The sequence below is a fragment of the Anolis sagrei genome, chromosome 9, assembly GCF_037176765.1.
Source record: "Anolis sagrei isolate rAnoSag1 chromosome 9, rAnoSag1.mat, whole genome shotgun sequence".
Lineage (NCBI taxonomy): Eukaryota > Metazoa > Chordata > Lepidosauria > Squamata > Dactyloidae > Anolis > Anolis sagrei.
The window spans coordinates 24,467,632-24,487,912 of record NC_090029.1 but is presented as its reverse complement, the minus strand read 5'-3'; the positions used below and the strand labels follow the sequence as shown (position 1 = coordinate 24,487,912).

The 20,281-nt window shown below is 42.2% G+C and overlaps 2 protein-coding genes across 2 annotated transcripts in view; both read left to right on the top strand.

Moving 5' to 3' along the window:
• The window catches only part of IQCH (IQ motif containing H), a 136,366-nt gene extending 123,948 nt beyond the window's left edge, over positions 1–12,418 (top strand). Inside the window, exons 18-21 of the mRNA XM_060755374.2 lie at positions 6,163–6,285; positions 8,508–8,569; positions 10,215–10,323; positions 12,046–12,418. Of these exons, the coding sequence (XP_060611357.2) occupies positions 6,163–6,285; positions 8,508–8,569; positions 10,215–10,323; positions 12,046–12,153 (402 nt within the window). The 3' untranslated portion in view covers positions 12,154–12,418. The remainder of the gene's footprint in view (positions 1–6,162; positions 6,286–8,507; positions 8,570–10,214; positions 10,324–12,045) is intronic.
• Positions 12,419–14,199: 1,781 nt separating this feature from the next.
• C9H15orf61 (chromosome 9 C15orf61 homolog) lies at positions 14,200–18,270 on the top strand. The gene is made up of 2 exons (XM_060755375.2): positions 14,200–16,225; positions 17,423–18,270. The coding sequence occupies exons 1-2, from the start codon at positions 15,862–15,864 to the stop codon at positions 17,548–17,550; spliced, it is 492 nt and encodes a 163-aa protein (XP_060611358.1). The 5' UTR covers positions 14,200–15,861; the 3' UTR covers positions 17,551–18,270.
• The last annotated feature ends 2,011 nt before the right edge of the window (positions 18,271–20,281 follow it).

Here is a 20,281-nt window from a genome sequence, read left to right as displayed (position 1 = left end):
GTGTACACAGCTTCCTTCTGTTTGTGTACACATGAGCACAAGGGTGCCTCCATGGTAGCGGTATAAGAGGTCATGGTAGTCAAGGCAAGCAAGCATTACAGGCCAGGCTATTCAGCTGCTAACGTTGTGGCCTAGAAACCTATATCTATATCTATCTATATAAATAGTAAATAATAAAAATGTAGGAGCCCCCGGTGACGCAGTGGGTTAAACCCCTGTGCCGGCAGGACTGAAGACAGACAGGTCGCAGGTTTGAATCCAGGGAGAGGCGGATGAGCTCCCGCTATCAGCTCCAGCCTCCCACAAGGATGATAAAACATCAAATCATCCAGGCGTCACCTGGGCAACGTTCTTGCAGACGGCCAATTCTCTCACATCAGAAGCGACTTGCAGTTTCTCAGGTCGCTCCTGACACGACAAAAATAAATAAATAAATAAATAAATAAAAATATAATGTTAGTTTGTGGGATAAACAGAACTCAAAAACTACTGGACGAATTGACACCAAATTTGGACACAAGACACCTATTAGGCCAACGAGTGACCATCACTCAAAAAATTGATTTTGTCATTTGGGAGTTGAGGTTGCTGGGATTTATAGTTCACCTACAATCAAAGAGCATTCTGAACTCCACCAATGATGGAATTGAACGAGACATGGCATACAGGACTCCCACGACCAACGGAAAACACCAGAAGGGTTTGATGAGCATTGACCTTGAGTTTGGGAGTTGTAGTTCACCTACATCCAGAGAGCACTGTGGGCTCAAACAATGATGGATATAGACCAAACTTGGTAAGAATACTCCATATGCCCAAATATGAACATAGATGGAGTTTGGGGGAAATAGACCTTGACATTTGGGAGTGATAGTTACTGGGATTTATAGTTCACCTACAATCAAAGAGCATTCTGAATCCCACCAACAAGAGAACTGGGGCAAACTTCTCACACAGAACCCCATGACCAACAGAAAATACTTAAGGCCACCCAGTCCAACTCCCTTCACCAGGACAAGAAAATGTAAACAAAGCCCTCCTGACAAAGAGCCACAGATATAATCCCACACAGAGAGATATATTGCATTTGAAAGGGACCCTTAAAAAAGGAAAATATGTTCTAAGTTCTAGAGTAGCTAAACCAGACAATCTCTACATCAACACTGACAAAGAAACAACAAGTACTGTTTATCCACAAGCATAAAAAATTCCTTATATTACAAACTTTATTTCATTTTCAAGATCACCAGACTCAACCACAGCAACATGTGGCAGGGGACAGCTAATACACATAATAAAAGTATTAAATGTGTACATGTGTATGTGGCAGAAGTGTCCACCTACATAGACATCTGACTTTCACAACAGGATATAGTTCCAAGTGCTGAGAAGCCTCCAAAGGAACTCCCTCAACTGATATTACAGGTTATAGTGAGCGCTGTGAACACGTACCCCCTCCCAACCCCTGCCAATGTTCTCCCCAGACACAAACCATCCAAAGAATGCTTTCATTTGGGACCATTTCATCCTTGATGTTCTGTTTTTTTTTACACCAAAATGGATATCCCAGGGTTCCTTTCTCTCTCCAAATTTGCATGACCCCACCCACTGCCTCTCCCTTAACCATCTCCTAGACTTTTCCTGTGGCACACAGCAAACAGAGAGGAATTGATCAGCAGCAACTGAGCAGACTGAGGGGTTTGTGGGTGACTGCCCTGGGAATCAGGGAGTTGTAGTTCACTCTTATTCAGAGAGCACTGAACCCAGACAACAATGGATCTGGACCAAACTTGGCACACAGCACCAACATGACCAACTGTGCATTGTGGCAGGGTTTGAGGGTGATTGCCCTGGGAATCTGGGAGTTGTAGTTCACCCTTATCTAGATATCACTGAATCCAGCTGATGTCAGATCTGGACCAAATTTGGCACACAGACCCAACATGTCCACCTTTGAATAATGGCAGGGTTTGGAAAGGATTGACCCACAATACTGAGAATTGTAGTTCACCCACATCCTTATGCATTTTCTAATGGGAGCATTCATTAAAAAACAAGGAAAGACTGTTTTTTTTCTAATACATCGTGTTACACATTACCAAACTGATACTACCAAACTTCACAAAACAAACAATGCCTTTCTCAAATAACCCAGGCATCACCGGGTCCCCAAGCTAGTATATAATAAAAGTGAAAATATGTTTGTGTGTATGTGGCTGGGGTGCCCACTTCCACAGTCAGGCTCCCACTTCTACAAACAGTGCCGAGGAGCCACCAAAAGCCCTCCCTCCAATGACGTTTCAGGTTATAGTGGGCACCATGAACATGAAACCCAACTTCTGCCAATGTCCTCCTCAAACACCATACTGCCCAGCACCCAAGGAATGCTTTCATTCGGGGACAATTTCCTCCTAGATTTTACTGTGTTTCCTCCACCACAGACATCCCAGTGTTTCTTACACTCTCCATTGGTGTGGAATTTCCATGATCTCACCCACTGCCTCTCCCTTAACCCTTTATTACTCTTTTCTACTCTGTTTACACAACAAAAAGAGCAGAACTAATCAGCAACTAAACATGCTGGAGGAGTTTGGGGGATTGACTCCACATGATGGAAGTTGTAGTTCACCCCGCACCAAGTCAGAGCATTGTGACCCCCACTGACAATGGACCTGGACCACATTTGGCACACAGAACCCCCATGAACTAAGAAAACTTATGGAGAGGTTTGGGGAGAATTCACCTTGATTTATAGTCGTTGTAGGTATTGGGATTTCTAGTTCACCTGCAATCAAAGAGCACTCTGGACCCCACCAACGATGGCCCTGGACCTAACTTGACACACAGAACCCCCATGACCAACTGAACCTATTGGAGGGATTTGAGGGAACTGACCCACCACCATGGTGGGAGCTGTAGTTTATCCTGCAGACAGAGAGCACTGTGAACCCCAGCAATGATGCATCTCTAGAGCAAACTTGTCCAACATGAGAAACTTTTTTTTTTTTAAAATTCATCTTTATTGAGTTTTTACCTTTAAAAAAAAAACAGATAAGACCTACATTTCGATACGAACATTTAACCATCGGACAGTACATACAAACATCCCCCCCCCCCCAAAAAAAGAACAAAAAAAACAAACAAACCAACAAAAAAAACAAAAACATTTACACTTTAAAAGCATGTGACTTCCATTCTATGTCCTATTTAATGTGGTTATCTGTTGCTCGTGGGATCCCTCGATTCTCCCTTTCGACGGAGGGTGAGGGTTCCAGTCTGGTTGATCCTATATGTTGATTATATAAATCTCTTTTATTTTTTCCATCCTTAAATTTCTTTTATAAATCTATATCAGATCCTTTTTCCTCTCTTTTCGTTTCATATTCTTCTACCATGTCCCAGCTCGTTTTGGGTGGTGGGTTTCCTGACCCTTTCTTCAATAGAAACGTCAGTTTATCCATATCCTTGATGTCTCTGAGTTTCTCCAGCCATTGCTCTACATTAGGTCTCCCCTCTTCTTTCCATTTTTTAGCATATGTGAGCCTTGCCGCCGTTGTAATGTAGGTGAAGATTTTGTCGTCGTTCTGCTCTAATTTTATGTCTTTCTCTGTTAGACCTAGTAGAAAGATCTCTGGCTTGAGAGGGATATCTTTTTTTAGGATTTTTTGAGACTCTGTTCTTATTTCTTTCCAAAATTTCCTAGCCACAGGACAAGTCCACCATAGGTGGAAATAGGTTCCCACATTGGTTTTACACTTCCAGCAGTTGTTTTTATAACCTCGGTACATTAAGCTCAACTTTTGCGGTGTTAGATGCCACCTGTGAAAGCATTTCAACCAGTTTTCTTTTAATGAGGTAGAATAGGTGTATTTTATTTTTTTTCGCCAGATGTTTTGCCATTCCTGGAACTTAATTTCTCTGCCGAAGTTTTTGGCCCATGTTACCATACAATCTTTCACACCCTCAGTCTCGGTTTCCCATTCTAATAGTAAATTGTGAATTTTTGTTATTGTTTTCTTCTCCGATTTCAGGATTTTGTCCCACATTGTTTCCTTAACTTCAAAGCCTATCTTCAGGTCTTGTTTATATCCTTCGTTTAGCTGGTGGTGTTGTAGCCATGTGATGTTTTCAATGCTCCCTTCTAGTTCTTTTTGCGATTTCAAGTTCCAGGTGTTATCATTTTTGTTGTATTTGAGGAGGTCTCGGTAAGTAGGCCACTTATTCCAGCCGAGAAGTCTTCTCTGGGTGGCCTCTATTGGTGAGACCCAGAGTGGGGTCCTGGTGTGAAAATGCCTTTTGTACCTGTTCCAGACTTTTATAAGCGCCGACCTGATGAAATGGTTGCCAAAGTTCTTTTCTGTTCTTATTTTATCGTACCAAAGGTACGCGTGCCAACCAACTCTAAGATTGAATCCTTCTAACTCTAAAATTTTTTCGTTTTTTAACAAAGCCCATTCTCTTAGCCAGTCTAGTGCGCACGCCTCAAAGTATGTTTTTAGGTTAGGTAGACCAAAGCCTCCTCTTTCCTTCTTGTCGATCATGATTTTGTGTTTGATCCTTGCTTTTTTGCCGTTCCAGACGAATTTTCCTATGTCTTTTTTCCATTTGTCAAATACCGTGTTGTTTCTAATGATAGGGACGTTTTGGAACAGATAGAGGAGTCTCGGTAAGATATTCATCTTTATTAAGGCGATACGTCCGAGAAGGGAGAGGTTTAGAAATCTCCAATTGGACAGATCTGTTTTGACCTTGGCCCAAGTGGTCTCATAGTTATTTTTAAATAATTGGGCATTCCTTGCCGTTATCCATATCCCCAGGTATTTGATTTTAGAGCAGACTTTAAAGCCTGTTATTGTGGTTAGTTTCTCTTGTTTTGGTTTTGGCATGTTTTTTGTTAGAATTACCGTTTTATTTTTATTTAGTTTAAAGCCCGCCACTTCACCGAATTGCTCTATTTTCTCTAACCATTTTCTGATGTTTTTCACTGGGTCTTCTATTATACAGATTACGTCGTCCGCGAAAGCTTTTGTTTTATAGTTCTGTTTTGCCACTTTGAGTCCGATGATCTCTTTGTCCTCCCTTATTGATTTTAGTAGTGTCTCTAAGGCGAAGATGAATAGGAGCGGGGACAGTGGGCAACCCTGCCTAGTGCCCTTTGTGATTGTTATCTTGTCTGTTTTTTGGTTATTGATGATGATTCTTGCTGTTTGATCTGTATATATTGCGTTTATTGCGTTTTTGAAGTGGAACCCAATGTCTATTTCTTCGAGGAGCAATTTGAGGAATGACCAGCTGAGATTGTCGAAGGCTTTCTCAGCGTCTAGGGAAAGCCACGCGACCTCTTTTTGTATGTTAATGTCGTAGTACTCTATCGAGTCGATTATCGTTCTTATGTTGTCTTTCACTCCTCTGCTTGGGAGGAAGCCCGCTTGTTCATCTCCTATCCATCCTTTTAGCAGTGTTTTAAATCTCTTGGCCAAAATATTGGTGTAGATCTTATAATCGGTATTTAGGAGTGAAATAGGTCTGTAGTTTTGTACTTCTGTTGGATCTGTGTTTTCTTTGCCTATAAGCACTATTTCCGCTTCCTTCCACGTGTCCGGGATGTTACTGGTCTTCATTGCCAAGTTCATTATTTTTTTGAGATGAGGTGTTATTTCTTTTTTCATAGATTTGTAGAATAAGGCACTAAATCCATCCGGGCCAGGTGTTTTGCTGGAGTCTAGTTCTTTAATTGCATCCTCTATTTCTTGTGATGTTATTTCTTTGTTTAGACCTTCCCTTTGCTCCTCCGTTATTTTTCCTAGTCTTAAGTTTGCTAGGTATTGGGTTATCTTCTCTTCCTTTATTGCTTCTTTTGAGTATAATTTTGTAAAGAAGTTATGAAATTCTTCTTGTATTGCCCCGTTAGTTGTTATTAGGTTCTCTCCTCTTCTAATCTTTGTTATATATGTTGATTGTTTCTTTCTCTTTACCTTCCTGGCAAGCCATTTGCCTGGTTTGTCCGCTTGTTCAAAATGTTGTTGTTTTACGTATTTATAGAAACACACTGGAGGACCTAGAGAGGCCCACAAACACATCCAGGGAGTGGGGTGTTTTTTGGAGTGTGGAGAAACGAAACCATAGAAAGCAAATGGGACATATTTGCTTTTTCCTTCTCAGGGCCCCATTGTCAGCCGCTATGCTGTCATGAGCACTTCGATCAGAAACGCCAACCTTTCCATCATCTATTACAGCGTCTTCCTTCGGATGTGCAAAGCGCATGGGATTGGATATGAACTTGAGGTGGGAAGTGTGTCTACTGTATATCTGAATGCAACTTTGAATATTTTTAATGGATTTGTAATACTGTTAAGCTGCTTTGAGTCTCCTTCTGGAGAGATGCAGTGGTATATACGGATTTATGCTTTATTTATTTTATTGTTTGTGGATTTTTAAGGATGTTTATATGCTTTTAACTGTTTATATTATTGTGGCATCGAATTGTGCCAGTTTTGTAAACCGCCCTGAGTCGCCCTTGAGCTGAGAAGGGCAGTATAGAAATATAGTAAGTATAGAAATGAATAAATATATTGTATATCAGGCATGGGCAAACTCTGCCTTGGGGACCACATGGTGGGATGGAGCGGAGTGGGAAGGCAGGGAGGGAGGGGGCTTCTCTCCAAGCTCCCTCCCTGCCCTTTCCTCTTCTCTTTCAGAGGCAGAAAGTGAAGGAAAGATGGGAAATGTTTGGATCCCAGAAGAATTAGCTTTGGTCAGGATGAGATGGTGGATGGGAGAGAAAAAATGTATCAGACCCCCGTATTGCCTACTCCTGATATAAAATCCTAGAATTCTAGACCTGGAAGTGACCCCCCCCCCAAGGGCCATCTAGTCTAACCCCCCTGCTATGCAAGAAGGCACAATCAAAGCACTCCCAATAGACAACCTTTGCAGAAAAGCCTCCAGAGAAGGAGACTCCACCACACTCCACTCTCCAGGAAGTTCTTCCAAATCTTTTCAGTCAGATCTCTTTCCCTGCCATTTGAACCCATTGTTTCCTTGTGCCCTACTCTCTAGAGCAGCAGAACGTCAGTTTTCCCCCTCCTCCTCAATGGGACACCCTTTGAAATCTTGGGAAATGGTTCTCATGTTCCCTCTCAACCATCTATTTTCCCATCTAAATATCCCCAGGAGGAAAGGAAGAAGGAAAAAGAGAAGCAAGGAAGGAAAGAAAGAAGGGAGGAAGAGAAGGATGGAAGGATGGATGGATGGATGGATGGAAGGAAGGAAGGAAGGAAGGAAGGGTAAAAGAGAATGGAAGGAGGGAGGGAAGAGAGAAGGAAGGGAAGACAAAAGGGAAGGAAGGAAGGAAAGAAGGAAGGAGGGAGGGAGGGAGAAGAAAGGGGGGAAGAGAGGGAAGGAGGAAGGAAAGTGGGAAGGAAGGATGAAAGGGAAGAAAGGAGGGAGGGAGAAAGAGGGAGTAAGGAAGGGAGGGAAGGAAGGAAGCAGGAGGGAAAGAGAGAAGGAAGAAAAGACAAAAGTGAAGGAAGGAAGGATAAAAGGTTGGAAGGGAAGAAAAGAGGGAAGAGGGAAAGGATGAAAAGGTGGAAGGGAAGGAAGGCGGGAGGGAGAAAGAAGGAGGGAAGGAAGGGAGGGAAGGAAAGAGAGAAGGAAGGAAGGATAGGATGGTGAGAGAGAGAAGGGCCTGAGAAAAAAAGCCCAAGGGGCCGCATCCAGCCCCGGGTTTGCCCATACCTGCTGTATAAGTCAACCCATATATAAGCCAAGGCACCTTAAAAACCGGGAAAACATATTGACTTGAGTATAAGCCAAGGGTGGGAAATGCAGCAACTACTGGTAAATTTCAAAATAAAAATAGATACCAATAAAATTACATTAATTGAAGCATCCGTAGCTTAAATGTTTTTGAATATTTACCGTATTGCAAGGAAAAACAATAAATCAGCTCTGTAAGTGGAAAAGTAGGATCAACAAAAACAATATGGTATCAACAATAACATAATAATAATAATAATAATAATAATAATAATAATAATAATAGACTCTGGCACAAGCCAGTCAAGGTGGTCCCAGTGGTGATTGGCACACTGGTTGCAGTGCCTAAAGACCTTGGCCTGCACTTAAAAACACAATCGGCGCTGACAAGATTACCATCTGCCAGCTGCAAAAGGCCACCTTACTGGGATCTGCACGCATTATTCGCCGATACTTCACACAGTCCTAGACACTTGGGAAGTGTCCGATGTGTGATCCAATACAACAGGCAGCAGTGTCTGCTGTGGACTCATCTTGTTGTGTTTCAAATAATAATAATATAACTTAATTTGTATCCCACCTTATCTCCCCGTGGGGACTCAGGCCAGCTTCCAACATAGTAACAGGCAAGCATTCAATGCCTGCATCAACAATGCAGAGCTAGATATAGATCTATGATTATATATATATTAATTTCCCATAAGCATTTTCCCCTGAAACATTTGAAAATCCTTTCCTCTCTCCAACAGCTAAGGGAAGGGAGCATTTTTATCCCCTTTGAAGACCGGAAGAGACACAGATTTGGGATGATGTAAGTATGCAAATACAGTTTTAGGCCTGGATTCAGTTTTAGGTCTCCTAGTTTCACCTCCCACCTCCCTGCCTTCTGTTAAGGCAGCATTTCTCAACCTGGGGGTCGGGACCCCTGGAGGGGTCACCAGGGGATGTCAGAGGGGTTGCCAAAGACCATCAGAAAACACAGTATGTTCTGTTGGTCATGGGAGTTCTGTGGGAAGTTTGGCCCAATTCTATTGTTGGTGGAGTTCAGAATGCTTTTTGAATGTAGGTGAACAATACATCTCGGCAACTACGACTTCCAAATGTCAAGTCTATTTTCCCTGAACTCCACCAGTGTTCACATTTGGGCATATTGAGTATTCGTGCCAAGTTTGGTCCAGATCCATCATTGTTTGAGTCCACACTGCTCTCTGGATGTAGGTGAACTACAACTCCAAAACTCAAGGTCAATGCCCACCAAACCCTTCTAGTGTTTTCTGTTGGTCATGGGGGTTCAGTGTGGGAAATTTGGCCCAATTTTATCGTTGGTGGGGTTCAGAATGCTCTTTGATTGTAGGTGAACTATGAATCCCAGTAATTACAACTCCCAAATGTCAAGGTCTATTTCCCCCAAACTCCACCAGTGTTTACATTTGGGCATATTGACTATTCATGTCAAGTTTGGTTCGGATCCATCATTGTTTGAGTCTACAATGCTAGATGTAGGTCAACTACAACTCCAAAACTCATGATCAGTGCCCACCAACCCAATCCAGTATTTTCTGTTGGTTGTGGAAGTTCTGTATGCTAAAATTGTTTCAATTACGCCACTGGTGGAGTTCAGAATGCTCTTTGATTGTAGGTGGGCTATAAATCCCAGCAACTACAACTCTCAAATGACAAAAATCAACTACAACTTCCAAATGCCAAATTTGGTCCAGTGGATGAAAATACATCCTGTATATCAGATATCTACATTACGACTTGTAACAGTAGTGAAATTCCAGTTATGAAGTAGTAACAAAAATAATGTTATGATTGGGGGTCACCACAACATGAGGAACGGTATTAGGGGGTGGCGGCATTAGGAAGGTTAAGAGCTGGTCTTCTCTGTCCAGAATTCTCTCAAGAGGTTTCTTACTAATAGATGCATGGGTCTCATTGGGTCTGATGGCACCATCACTAAGCTCCTGAGAGCAGAGACCACCACCAATCCACTCAATGGACCAGGCCGTGATGAAGATGCCACCAATGCCAAATTGGACACCGCTGCCCATATCAGAAGGCTTGCTTTAGGTGGGATGCCAAACACCACTGAAACCTCTCTATCTGAAACGATGGATTGGAAATTTCTGGGAGAATGCAATTCTCCCTGACCATGGCATTTTTGCACCGCAGCCAGACGCGTGAAACCGAGAGGCTTTGGGCAGCTCAAGCCCCTTTCCCTTCCGCGGCTCCTTGATTAACAAATATTATTTATCACACACATCCTTTCTGCCGACACGCTAAAACGGAGCCCCATCGTTCATACCTCCCCAAAGATTGCCGCCTTACGGAGATTGAAAATACTCATTAAATTCCACCGTACGAACAGGGGCCCCGAACGAGAGGGCAATTGTTTTTAAGCAGGCGAGGAACGGACTCATTGGCAAAGCCATTTGTTTGGATATCATTAACAGAACCGTTGGAGAGCATCTCCGGGGGGTCCTCATGACCTTTGCTCAGCATCTCTTCATCATCTATCAAGAATTATCAGCACCTAATATGCATGCCGAGACCAATTTTAAGGTGAGGTGTTAATTAACTAACGATCCCAGTTTAAATTTTTGTAGAAAACGCCTCCTGCGGTTTGATAAACAAGTGCTAAAGCATCCTGGGTTTTTGCTTCTTAGCAGCACATGTTTTTACTGCAGGTGGGTCGATACTCTGAGACTCTCAGCAAATGTGTTAGTTAAATTTAAGGGGTTTTCACTGCGGTAATTCAGGTTTGCTTGGGCTGGAAGGAAACGGTATGTTTTGAAACGAAATCCTCACATAAGTAATGCTTTGGGAGGCTTCCAAAATATGCCCAATTCTTGGAATTGGTAGCTGAAGAAGCAGAAGAACATCTTTATGCCCTCTTCCCTACCACTTGCGTTTTTCCTTCCCAAAACGGGAAACCATTGAGCTTTTATACTGGCGCAGACAATAAGAAAGGATAATAAACGTAATAAACAATAAACAGTTCGGGCCCCGCCTATCTCCATGATCACATCTCCTTCTATGAACCAATGCGAACTCTAAGATCTTCCGGGGAGGCCCTCCTTTCGCTCCCACCACCGTCACAAGTATGGTTGGTGGGGATGAGAGAGAGAGCCTTCTCAGTGGTGGCCCCCCGCCTCTGGAACGCCCTCCCCAGGGAAATTAGACAGGTCTCATCCGTCCTCTCCTTTCGTAAGAGCTTGAAGACCTGGTGGTTTCAACAAGCCTTTGAGAACGGCTAGTTCCAGCTCAGCCCTGGACGTTGTTCAATATGGCCTTATTCTTCCTACCAATTACCCAGGTTACTTCCTCTAATAGGCCCCAAAAATGAATAGTCATAGACCCATACTTATTGTTGTTGTTGCCTGCTATAGCACTGCACTTAATTTCCGGGGGCCCTAGAATTTTTGAGCTTGCACTAATCTCAGCCCGGCTTTTTAAATTGCCTTGAACAGGCAGGATTACTTTTAATATTTTTGTGTTATGGCAACAATTTTTATGCTTATATTGTTTTGTTAATCTTATGGTTATGTGTTTACTTTGTATGTATTGATAATGTTACTTGGAAGCCGCTCTGAGTCCCCTTGGGGAGGTAGAGCAGTATATAAAGTTATTATTATTATTATTATTATTATTATTATTATTATTATTATTGATACATCAATAAACCAGATTATTTTCTGAGATTCATAGAGTTGGAAGAGACTACAAAAGCCATACTTCCAACATCCTACACAACTCAAACCCTCCCAAAAGTTGGCCACCTGGCCTTTCTTGAAAATGACCGCACATCCTTCTGAGCCAATCTATTCCATAAGGAAATGGCACCCAAGTAGTGCTTGGAGAGAATCTGTTTTCTTGCCATTTGAATTCATATGTTCACATCCTAATCCTAGCAGCATCAAACACCTTGGCTGCATCTTCAACATGGCATCAAATCACATGTTATAAATGTCATTTCCTAATCAAATCACAGAAGAGTAAAAACTTCAGAGTTGGAAGTAATGAGTCTTCTTGCCAGATGACAAGAATTGACCTATTCTTGGAATAGAAGATACCATAGATGGAATTAATTTTTTTATATGCTAGAGAATATGAACTTGTGTGGGTCCTCCCTTCTTGCCATTTGAAATCATTGGTTCAAATATGAGGTTTCCCCTTTTTTTGCCATTGGAATCCATGTGTTCATGTTCTAGTTGCTGCATGTCTGCAGAACGGTGCGTCCTAAGCAACAGGTCCTTCTTCTCAAACTCTTTGTTTGTGTTGCAGGGGGCCGTCCAAGACGTGGAGAGCATCCTGGGGGTCGCAGAGCAAAACAAGCTAAGGTTTGACAAGGAGGAGGAGGAGGCCACCAAGGCACTCGAGCCGGCAAAATAGGAGGGTTTTAAAAGTTACCTTCCTTCACCCTGATCCTCCTGCCTGGAGGGAAATAAATGAATATTGATCTATTCTTCTAATAAAATATAATATGTTATTTTTAAAACAATACTTTCCCCTCTTTAGTTGCCCACAGGAGTGGAAGGGGCTGTACATTTTCTGGCAAGGGCACGCTGAGCTTTAGATGCAATATCTTCTCTTTTAAAATGGTCACCTGCCCTGATGCCATTTGGATAAAACCACAGTTGTGCATGGACTCTTAACATGTGGGAGGCTATTATGAATTATATTGATTCATGTGTGTGTGTGTGTTTGTATATGTGTATGTATATATATATACACACACACACACACACACACACACATATATATACATACATACTGTACTACGAGTAGTATAGTGTGCTATATATAACATATAGCATATATATGCTATATATTATATATAGCATATATAAAAATTTCATATATATATATATATGAATCTATTATATATATATATATATACACACACATACAGAGAGAGAGAATGGTGTATGTCTATGTGTGTGTGTATGTATATATGGATCATATATATATATATATATATATATATAGCCTCCCAGTTGGTTAAACCGCTGAGCTGCTGAGTTTGCTGACCGAAAGGTTGGCGGTTCGAATCCAGGGAGCCGGGTGAGCTCCCACTGTTAGCCCCAGCTCCTGCCAACCTAGCAGTTCAAAAAAAATGCAAACGTGAGTAGATCAATAGGTACCGCTTCTGCGGGAAGGTAAGGGTGCGCCATGCAGTCATGCTGGCCACATGACCTTGGAGGTGTCTACGGACAATGCCGGCTCTTCAGCTTAGAAATGGAGATGAGCAGCACCAACCACCAGTCATTTTGTTGTTTACTTTGTCCTAAAAATGAACAGAGCATTTATATATAGATGGTGTGTGTGCATATATATGAAGCATATACAGAGAGAGTATAGTGTGTGTGTATATATAATATATGAATCTCTCTCTCTATATATGTATATGTATATCTATCTATATAATGTAATAAGGAGCCCCCGGTGGAGCAGTGGGTTAAACCCCTGTGCTGGCAGGACTGAAGACCAACAGGTTGCAGGTTCGAATCCGGGGAGAGGCGGATGAGCTCCCTCTATCAGCTCCAGCTCCTCATGCGGGGACATGAGAGAAGCCTCCCACAAGGATGATAAAAACATCCAATCATCGAGGCGTCCCCTGGGCAATGTCCTTGCAGACGGCCAATTCTCTCACACCAGGAGTCACTCCTGACACTACAAAAAAAATGTATATAGATGAATCTATATAATATATAATGCCCCCCACATGTTAAAAGCGGCCATACAATATATACACAATGTAAATATGAGAATATATATATGGCTAATAATTGTGTAACTGTATACATGTTTGTATGAAAGGTCGTACTAACAATGCATATTCTCCCATATATATATGTGTGTGTGTGTGTGTGTGTGTGTGATTATTCATTTCAATATATCTATATAAATAAAAATGTAATATTCATTTATGGGATTAACTTAACTCAAAAACCACTGGACAAATTGACACCAAATTTGGACGCAATACACCTATCAGGCCAACGAGTGACCATCACTCATAAAAACACTGAAAAACACAGCTAAAAAGACTTAAAAAGCCAAATAATAAAAAATACATTACAACACATGTGCAACACATATATATATGCATACACACATATGTACACTCACAAATATGTACACACATATAAAACACTAAGCACATATACACAGACAGGGCCACAGCAATACGTATCAGGGGACTGCTAGCATAGATAGATATGTAAGATAGATATTCATAAAGACATACATATGAATGAATGAATTTGTATGTTTAGGTAAGCAGGACCTTTTTTACGCATGCGCACTTTTGGAAGCGCGCGCCCGAGCCAAAAAAACCCCGTGACGTTACTAATGGGTGCGCGTGCGTGCGCTTTCGGCGAGGAGGGGGGAAAAAGAAGGCGGAGACAAGAGTGGGAAAGTGTTGCGCAGGCGCAGTGTCGGCCTCGCGCAGGCGCAGAATGCAGGAAGGAAGAGTGGGCGGAAGTTTTGATCCAGTAGATACCTGGTGATGAAGGGGGAAGGTTGATAAGCAGGCTTTGGCTTCGAGCCTTTCCATTGAAGGAAGGAGCCTGCAGAAAGGGAGGGTTGTAGTCGAAGACAGGGGAGTTCAAACCTTTGGGGTGCTTAGGAAGCAGCAGAAGTTACTTTTTGTCGATTTGGGGAGGGGGAGAAGGAAGTAAATTGAGAGGAGAGCCTCTCAGGAAGGAAAGGCAACTGAAGGAAAGGGGGCCTGGTCAGTTGGGCCTTCCCAGCCAGTACTTTGAGAGAAGTCTCTTAGGAAGCAGTAGCAAAAGTTGCTGTTGTTGTTTATTGTTGTTATTATTATTATTATTATTAGGAATGCCTCAGGTAGGGCCTTCCCAGTTAATACTTTGAGAGAACTATTAGGAAGCAGTAGCAAAAGTTGCTGTTGTTTATTGTTTATTATTATTATTACGAGGAATGCCTCAGGTAGGGCCTTCCCAGTTAGTACTTTGAGAGAAGGAGGTAATTAAATATCTTAGGAAGCAGTAACAAAAGTCAATGTTCTTTACTGTTTATTATTACTCTGAGGAAAGCCTCTCAAAGGAATGAAAGGCAACCAAAAGAAGGAAAGGGGGCTTGATCTGTACCGCCTTCCCAGCCAGTACTTTGAGAGAAGGGAGTAAGTCTCTTAGGAAGTAGTAGCAAAAATCGCTGTTGTTGTTTATTGTTTATTATTATTTTTAGGAAAAAGAAAGGCAACTGAAGTGAGAAAAGGGATCATTATCAGACTCTTAGGAAGCAGTAGCCAAAGTCACTGTTGTTTATTGTTTATTACTATTCTTAGGAAGAGGAAAGACAACCGAAGTGACAAAAGGGGTCCTTATCAGACTCTTAGGAAGCACTATTTATTGTTTATTATTGTTCTGAGGAAAGCCTCTCAGAGGGAGGAAAGGCAAACGAATGGGGGAAACGAAGTTGTGTCACTAGGGCCTTTCCAGCCAGTACTTTGAGAGAAGGGAGCAAGTTAGTTTCTTAGGAAGTAGTACCAAAGTTGCTGTTGTTGTTTACAGTTTATTATTATTATTATTCTGAGGACAGCCTCTCAGAGGAAGAAAAGACAACCCAAGGGGGGGGGGGGGAGAGGATTTGTAGGACCTTCCCAGTCAGTACTTTGAGGGAAGGGAGTAATTAGGTCTCTTATGAAGCAGTAGCAAAAGTCATTTATTATTATTATTATTATTATTATTATTCTGAGGGAAGTCTCTCAGAGGAAGGAAAGGCAACTGGAGGGTGGAAACAGAGTTATATCAGTAGGGCCTTCCCAGTTAGTATTATTATTCTTATTATTCTGAGGAGAGCCTCTCAGAGGAGGAAAAGACCACTGCAGGGAGGGAAAGGAGCCTTATCAGTAGGACCATCCCAACTAGTATTTTGAGAGAAGAGGTAATTAAGTATCTTAGGAAGCAGTAGCAGAAGTCACTGTTCTTTACTGTTATTATTCTGAGGGAAACCTTTCAGAGGAAGGAGAGGTAGCTGAAGAAGGGACAAAGCACATTTTGTTTTAGTTTTCCAGCCAGTTCCTGGAGAGAAGAGAAGGGGGTACCTCAAAGGGGCCTGTGGGTGCTGTGGCACATGGGAAAGCAAGGTCAGGTAGGTGGCCTGGCTGTGGCCCTGCAAAAGGCACACCGGGGCCTCCTCCGGCTACTGTTGCTGCGCCCCGCGAAGGGCCCAGCCAAGCCTCTGGCCTCAGAAGTGCTGACCCGCCACCTGCTGCAGAGAGGGCTTCCCCCTTGGACCTCCTTCTGTGTCAAGTACAGTACTGTGCACAATGACCAGTTTGGCCTCTCCCACTTCAACTGGGAGGTGAAGGGCACCAACTACCACATCTTGCGTACCGGCTGTTTCCCCTTCATCAAGTACCACTGCTCCCGGGCCCCACGTCAGGACCTGGCCGCCCAGGATCGCTTCTTCACTGCACTCAAGTTGATCAACCTGGGTGAGTGGGGCCTTCTTGGGGGTTATCGTGTTTATTCTATGAGCAAGGAAGGCAAGCTCTTAAGTCTCTTAAGTAGGCTGGAAGCATCTGATGGAACATCATATGCAAGCAGACAGCAGAGTTTTTGTTCCAAATCAGGAAGATTTTTATCTTGCACTTCAGTGGCATGAAATACAAGCAGCTCTGCACAAAAATCACGTCCTCTTCTTCTCTCTCAGCAAGTTCTCCAACGCAGATCTCTTTCTCCAACATCCATCAACAATCAGCAACAACACCAACATCAACCAACTCATAACATCTTGGCTGTTTTACTTTTATCCAAGTCCCAGCCAGTCATGTATTATGCAGCACAGGCATGGGCAAACTTCAGCCCTCCAGGTGTTTCGAACTTCCAACTTCCACAATTAGCAAAGCTGCCCCTTCAAACACAGGAATGCACAACTAAATCACTCCTGAGAGATGGCCGTCAGACCTTTGCTTAAAAATGCTTCAAGCAAGAAGAGTCCATACCAGGCATGGGCTGTTAGGAATTGTGGGAGTTGAAGTCCAAAACACCTGGAGGGCCGAAGTTTGCCCATGCCTGGTATAGCACAATACCCGCTGGCCACATTCACACTTGCCTGAAGTAGACAAGAGTTCATTCTCCCACCCTGAACATTCCACAGATATATAAATTGGCTGTTCCGATGTGCCTTCCCAGATTAGGAATCTCCAATCCCAAGTCCTAGAAGCACTTTAGTAGAACTGAGATTGCTGCACACTGCACTTACTTTATAATCCTACATACCTCCTGCCAGATCAGCACTTTTAATCTTGTACCCATTACTCTGGCCCGGCCCAGTTTTATAGTGTCTTGATGTATTGTTATTGTTTGTTGTTTATACTGCTTAATTGTTTTTAATTTGCTTTAGGTACTGTATTGTTGTATTGTGTTTTGAGGCCTTGGCCTATGTAAGCCGCATCGAGTCCTTTGGGAGATGCTAGCGGGGTACAAATAAAGTTATAATAATAATAATAATAAACCTCACTTGCCTAGTTTCCAACAGACCTCACAACCTCTGAGGATTCCTGCCATAGATGTGGGCAAAATGTCAGGAGAGAAAGCTTCTGGAACATGGCCAGATAGCCTGGAAAACTCACAGCAACCCACTGTTTCTGATGTGTTTTTGTCATCTTCTTTTCTTTTTTTTTCAATAGGCATCCCAACTTTAATGTATGGAATTGGCTCCTGGTTCCTTGCCAGAGTCACAGAGACGGTCCACACGGAGCATGGCCCAGTCACAATTTACTTCCTCAACAAAGAAGACGAAGGGGCCATGTACTAAACAGAGAGAGGCAGAGAGATCGTACTATCATGGCTTATTACAGCTTGGATTTTGCCACTTAGAAGTCCAGGTATCTGGATGGACTGATGTTTGTCATCAGCTCTTAGAAAAACATTTCCCCATTCTTCCTTTGGTACCATTTTGGTTTTCTTTGGGTCTGGCAATGACATAGAAGACACAATGGAGAAAGGACCCAACCTGGGAAATCACTTGACTCTACTCCAATCTCCAGAAGTGTGTTCTAGCTCTTAAGGCTGAAAATATATATAATGTTGAAAGTGTTTCTCCTTATCTACTGATTATGTGTGTAGTTTGTTCTCACAAATGATATTCCTAGCTAATTTCTCTCATAGAATTTGCATGTTTCAAATACATGTGATTGTTTTAAGGCTAATAAATGGAGTTTCAGAGAGTATGAATACATTTGTTTGCTGTGACTTTAACATTTTGGCAAAAAAAATTCTCATTTGCTGCATCGAAATTACTGTTACTAATTTTTAAAGAGCGAGGCTATGACAAAAGTGTATGTAAATGTATCTTTTAAGAATACATTTGTTTTGAATGTTGAATGCCTCCAATGCAGTATCCAGAGAATATACACGGTTTGTTTAAAAGCAGCTATAAACCAACCTGTAATCAAGGAAGGAAAGAAGCAACTTGGTGTCTTTGGTGCTAAGGAATATTTCTAACACAAGTTAAATAAATAGTTTAGACAGTGGAGCAGACGGTGTGTTCCATTAAGTTTCATTAATAATAAAAGTGACTATTAGCATTTTGCTAGATTGGCTGGAACCGATTTCCCCAGCAGCAGGCAAAATTAAATAAGTGCAGCCCATAAGTTTAGAGTCAAATACTGCTCGTTCGTTGCTTCTGGTTTTGTCAATACTCTGCTGTTGGGCCTCAACACCAGGCTGATAAAACGTTTTTTAATTACCACACTATAAATACAGTTTTTCCTTGGGATTGCTTCTCCGTTCTCCGCAAATTATTTGATTTCTGATCATGGGGACTGCTGACTTTGCTTTACCTGCTTTGTGATAAGTGGAGGCAGCAGGGCTCCTTGTCTATACCATGATGGGCAACCCTCCTTGGAGAACCTCTTTGACAAACTGCCCTATCGATCCGTACAACGCAGTGCTTCTTGGAGCATTAACAGATACCCGATTGCTTGCTCAGTGTTCTCACTCGTGTAACAATTAAGCAAATGTAATATTTTTCTTTTATTACATGAAAATCAATGGACCTCTTGCACTCCTCAGGTTGATCATGGCAGAAGATGAACTTGCAAGACAGCTGGGGTCGGGGGTCAGATATAATATCGTTTGCTGGGGAGCCATTGAGGCCAGTGTGTGACCTGTTGCATGAGCGGGTATTTTGTAGGAAGGCAAGTCCCAGCATCCCCTAGGAAGCATAGCCAATGCTGGGGAGAGTTTGGAGATATAGTCTAATAAAGCCTGCAGGGCTGCATCATCCCCTGGGAAGGCAATAGTATTCACAAAGAGTAAATCCCTGTGTAAATAAAGTCGATTCTTGTGAGGACTAAGGAAGTTTTAGTGAAAACAAATCCTTTTGTTGTACTGTAGAGCAGGCATGGGCCAACTCTGGCCCTCCGGGTGTTTTGGACTTCAACTCCCACAATTCCTAACAGCCCGTAGGCTGTTAGGAATTGTGAGAGTTGAAGTCCAAAACACCTGGAGGGAGGGCCAAAGATGACCCATGCCTGCTGTAGAGACTTAACATTTACTTGAAATTTCAGCTCTAAATTTTATACACTTTAAAAGTACCACCTGTGTTCACTTTCTTTCCCCTCACAATTGTGTTTTTGGGATGGCATTTTCAGGACTCCTGGAAGGATCGGGTAGAGGATGTGGCAATAGATAAATGGGAAAACTATGTCCATCCCTTTTACTAACATGGGTCAGCTATGATTAACTCAAGACATTTCCTTCTTTTTACTTGGTGGTTGTAAAATATTTTACCCCTTAGCAAGAGCCTACAATATTGCCCAGCTGGTAAATATTGTCTGGGCAATTTGCAAATACCCTTTTACAAAAATCAGTAGCATAATGGATTTAGCAACTGACCAACAACATCAAAACATCTATATAAATAAAAATGTAGTGTTTGGGTTGTTGTAGGTTTTCCGAGCTATATGGCCATGTTCTAGAGGCATGGCCATATAGCCCAGAAAACCTACAACAACCCAGTGATTCCGGCCATGAAAGCCTTCGACAATACAATGTAATGTTTGTTTGTAGGATTAACAGAACTCAAAAACCACTGGATGAATTGACACCAAATTTGGATACAAGACACCTAACAACCTAATGTATGTCCTTCACTCAAAAAAAAATATGATTTTGTCATTTGGGAGTTGTAGTTGCTGAGATTTATAGTTCACCTAAAATCAAAGAGCACTCTGAACCCCATTGACGATGGAATTGAACCAAACTTGGCACACAGTTCTCCCATGACCAACAGAAAATACTGGAAGGGTTTGGTGGGCAGTGTTTTTTGATTTTGGAGTTGTAGTTCACCTACATCCAGAGATCACTGTGGACTCAAACAATGATGGATCTTGACCAAACTCTACACGAAAACTCAATATGCCCAAATGTGAACACTGGTGGAGTTTGGGGAAAATAGAATTTTGACATTTGGGAGTTGTAGTTGCTGGGATTTATAGTTCACCTACAATCACAGAGCATTCTGAACCCCACCAATGATAGAA

Bases quoted from the DNA above. Each gene is read 5' to 3' on its own strand.
- C9H15orf61 (XM_060755375.2), top strand. From the start codon at position 15,862: ATGGGAAAGCAAGGTCAGGTAGGTGGCCTGGCTGTGGCCCTGCAAAAG. The intron at 16,226-17,422 runs GTGAGTGGGGCC...TTTTTTCAATAG, and splicing joins ACTCAAGTTGATCAACCTGG to GCATCCCAACTTTAATGTAT.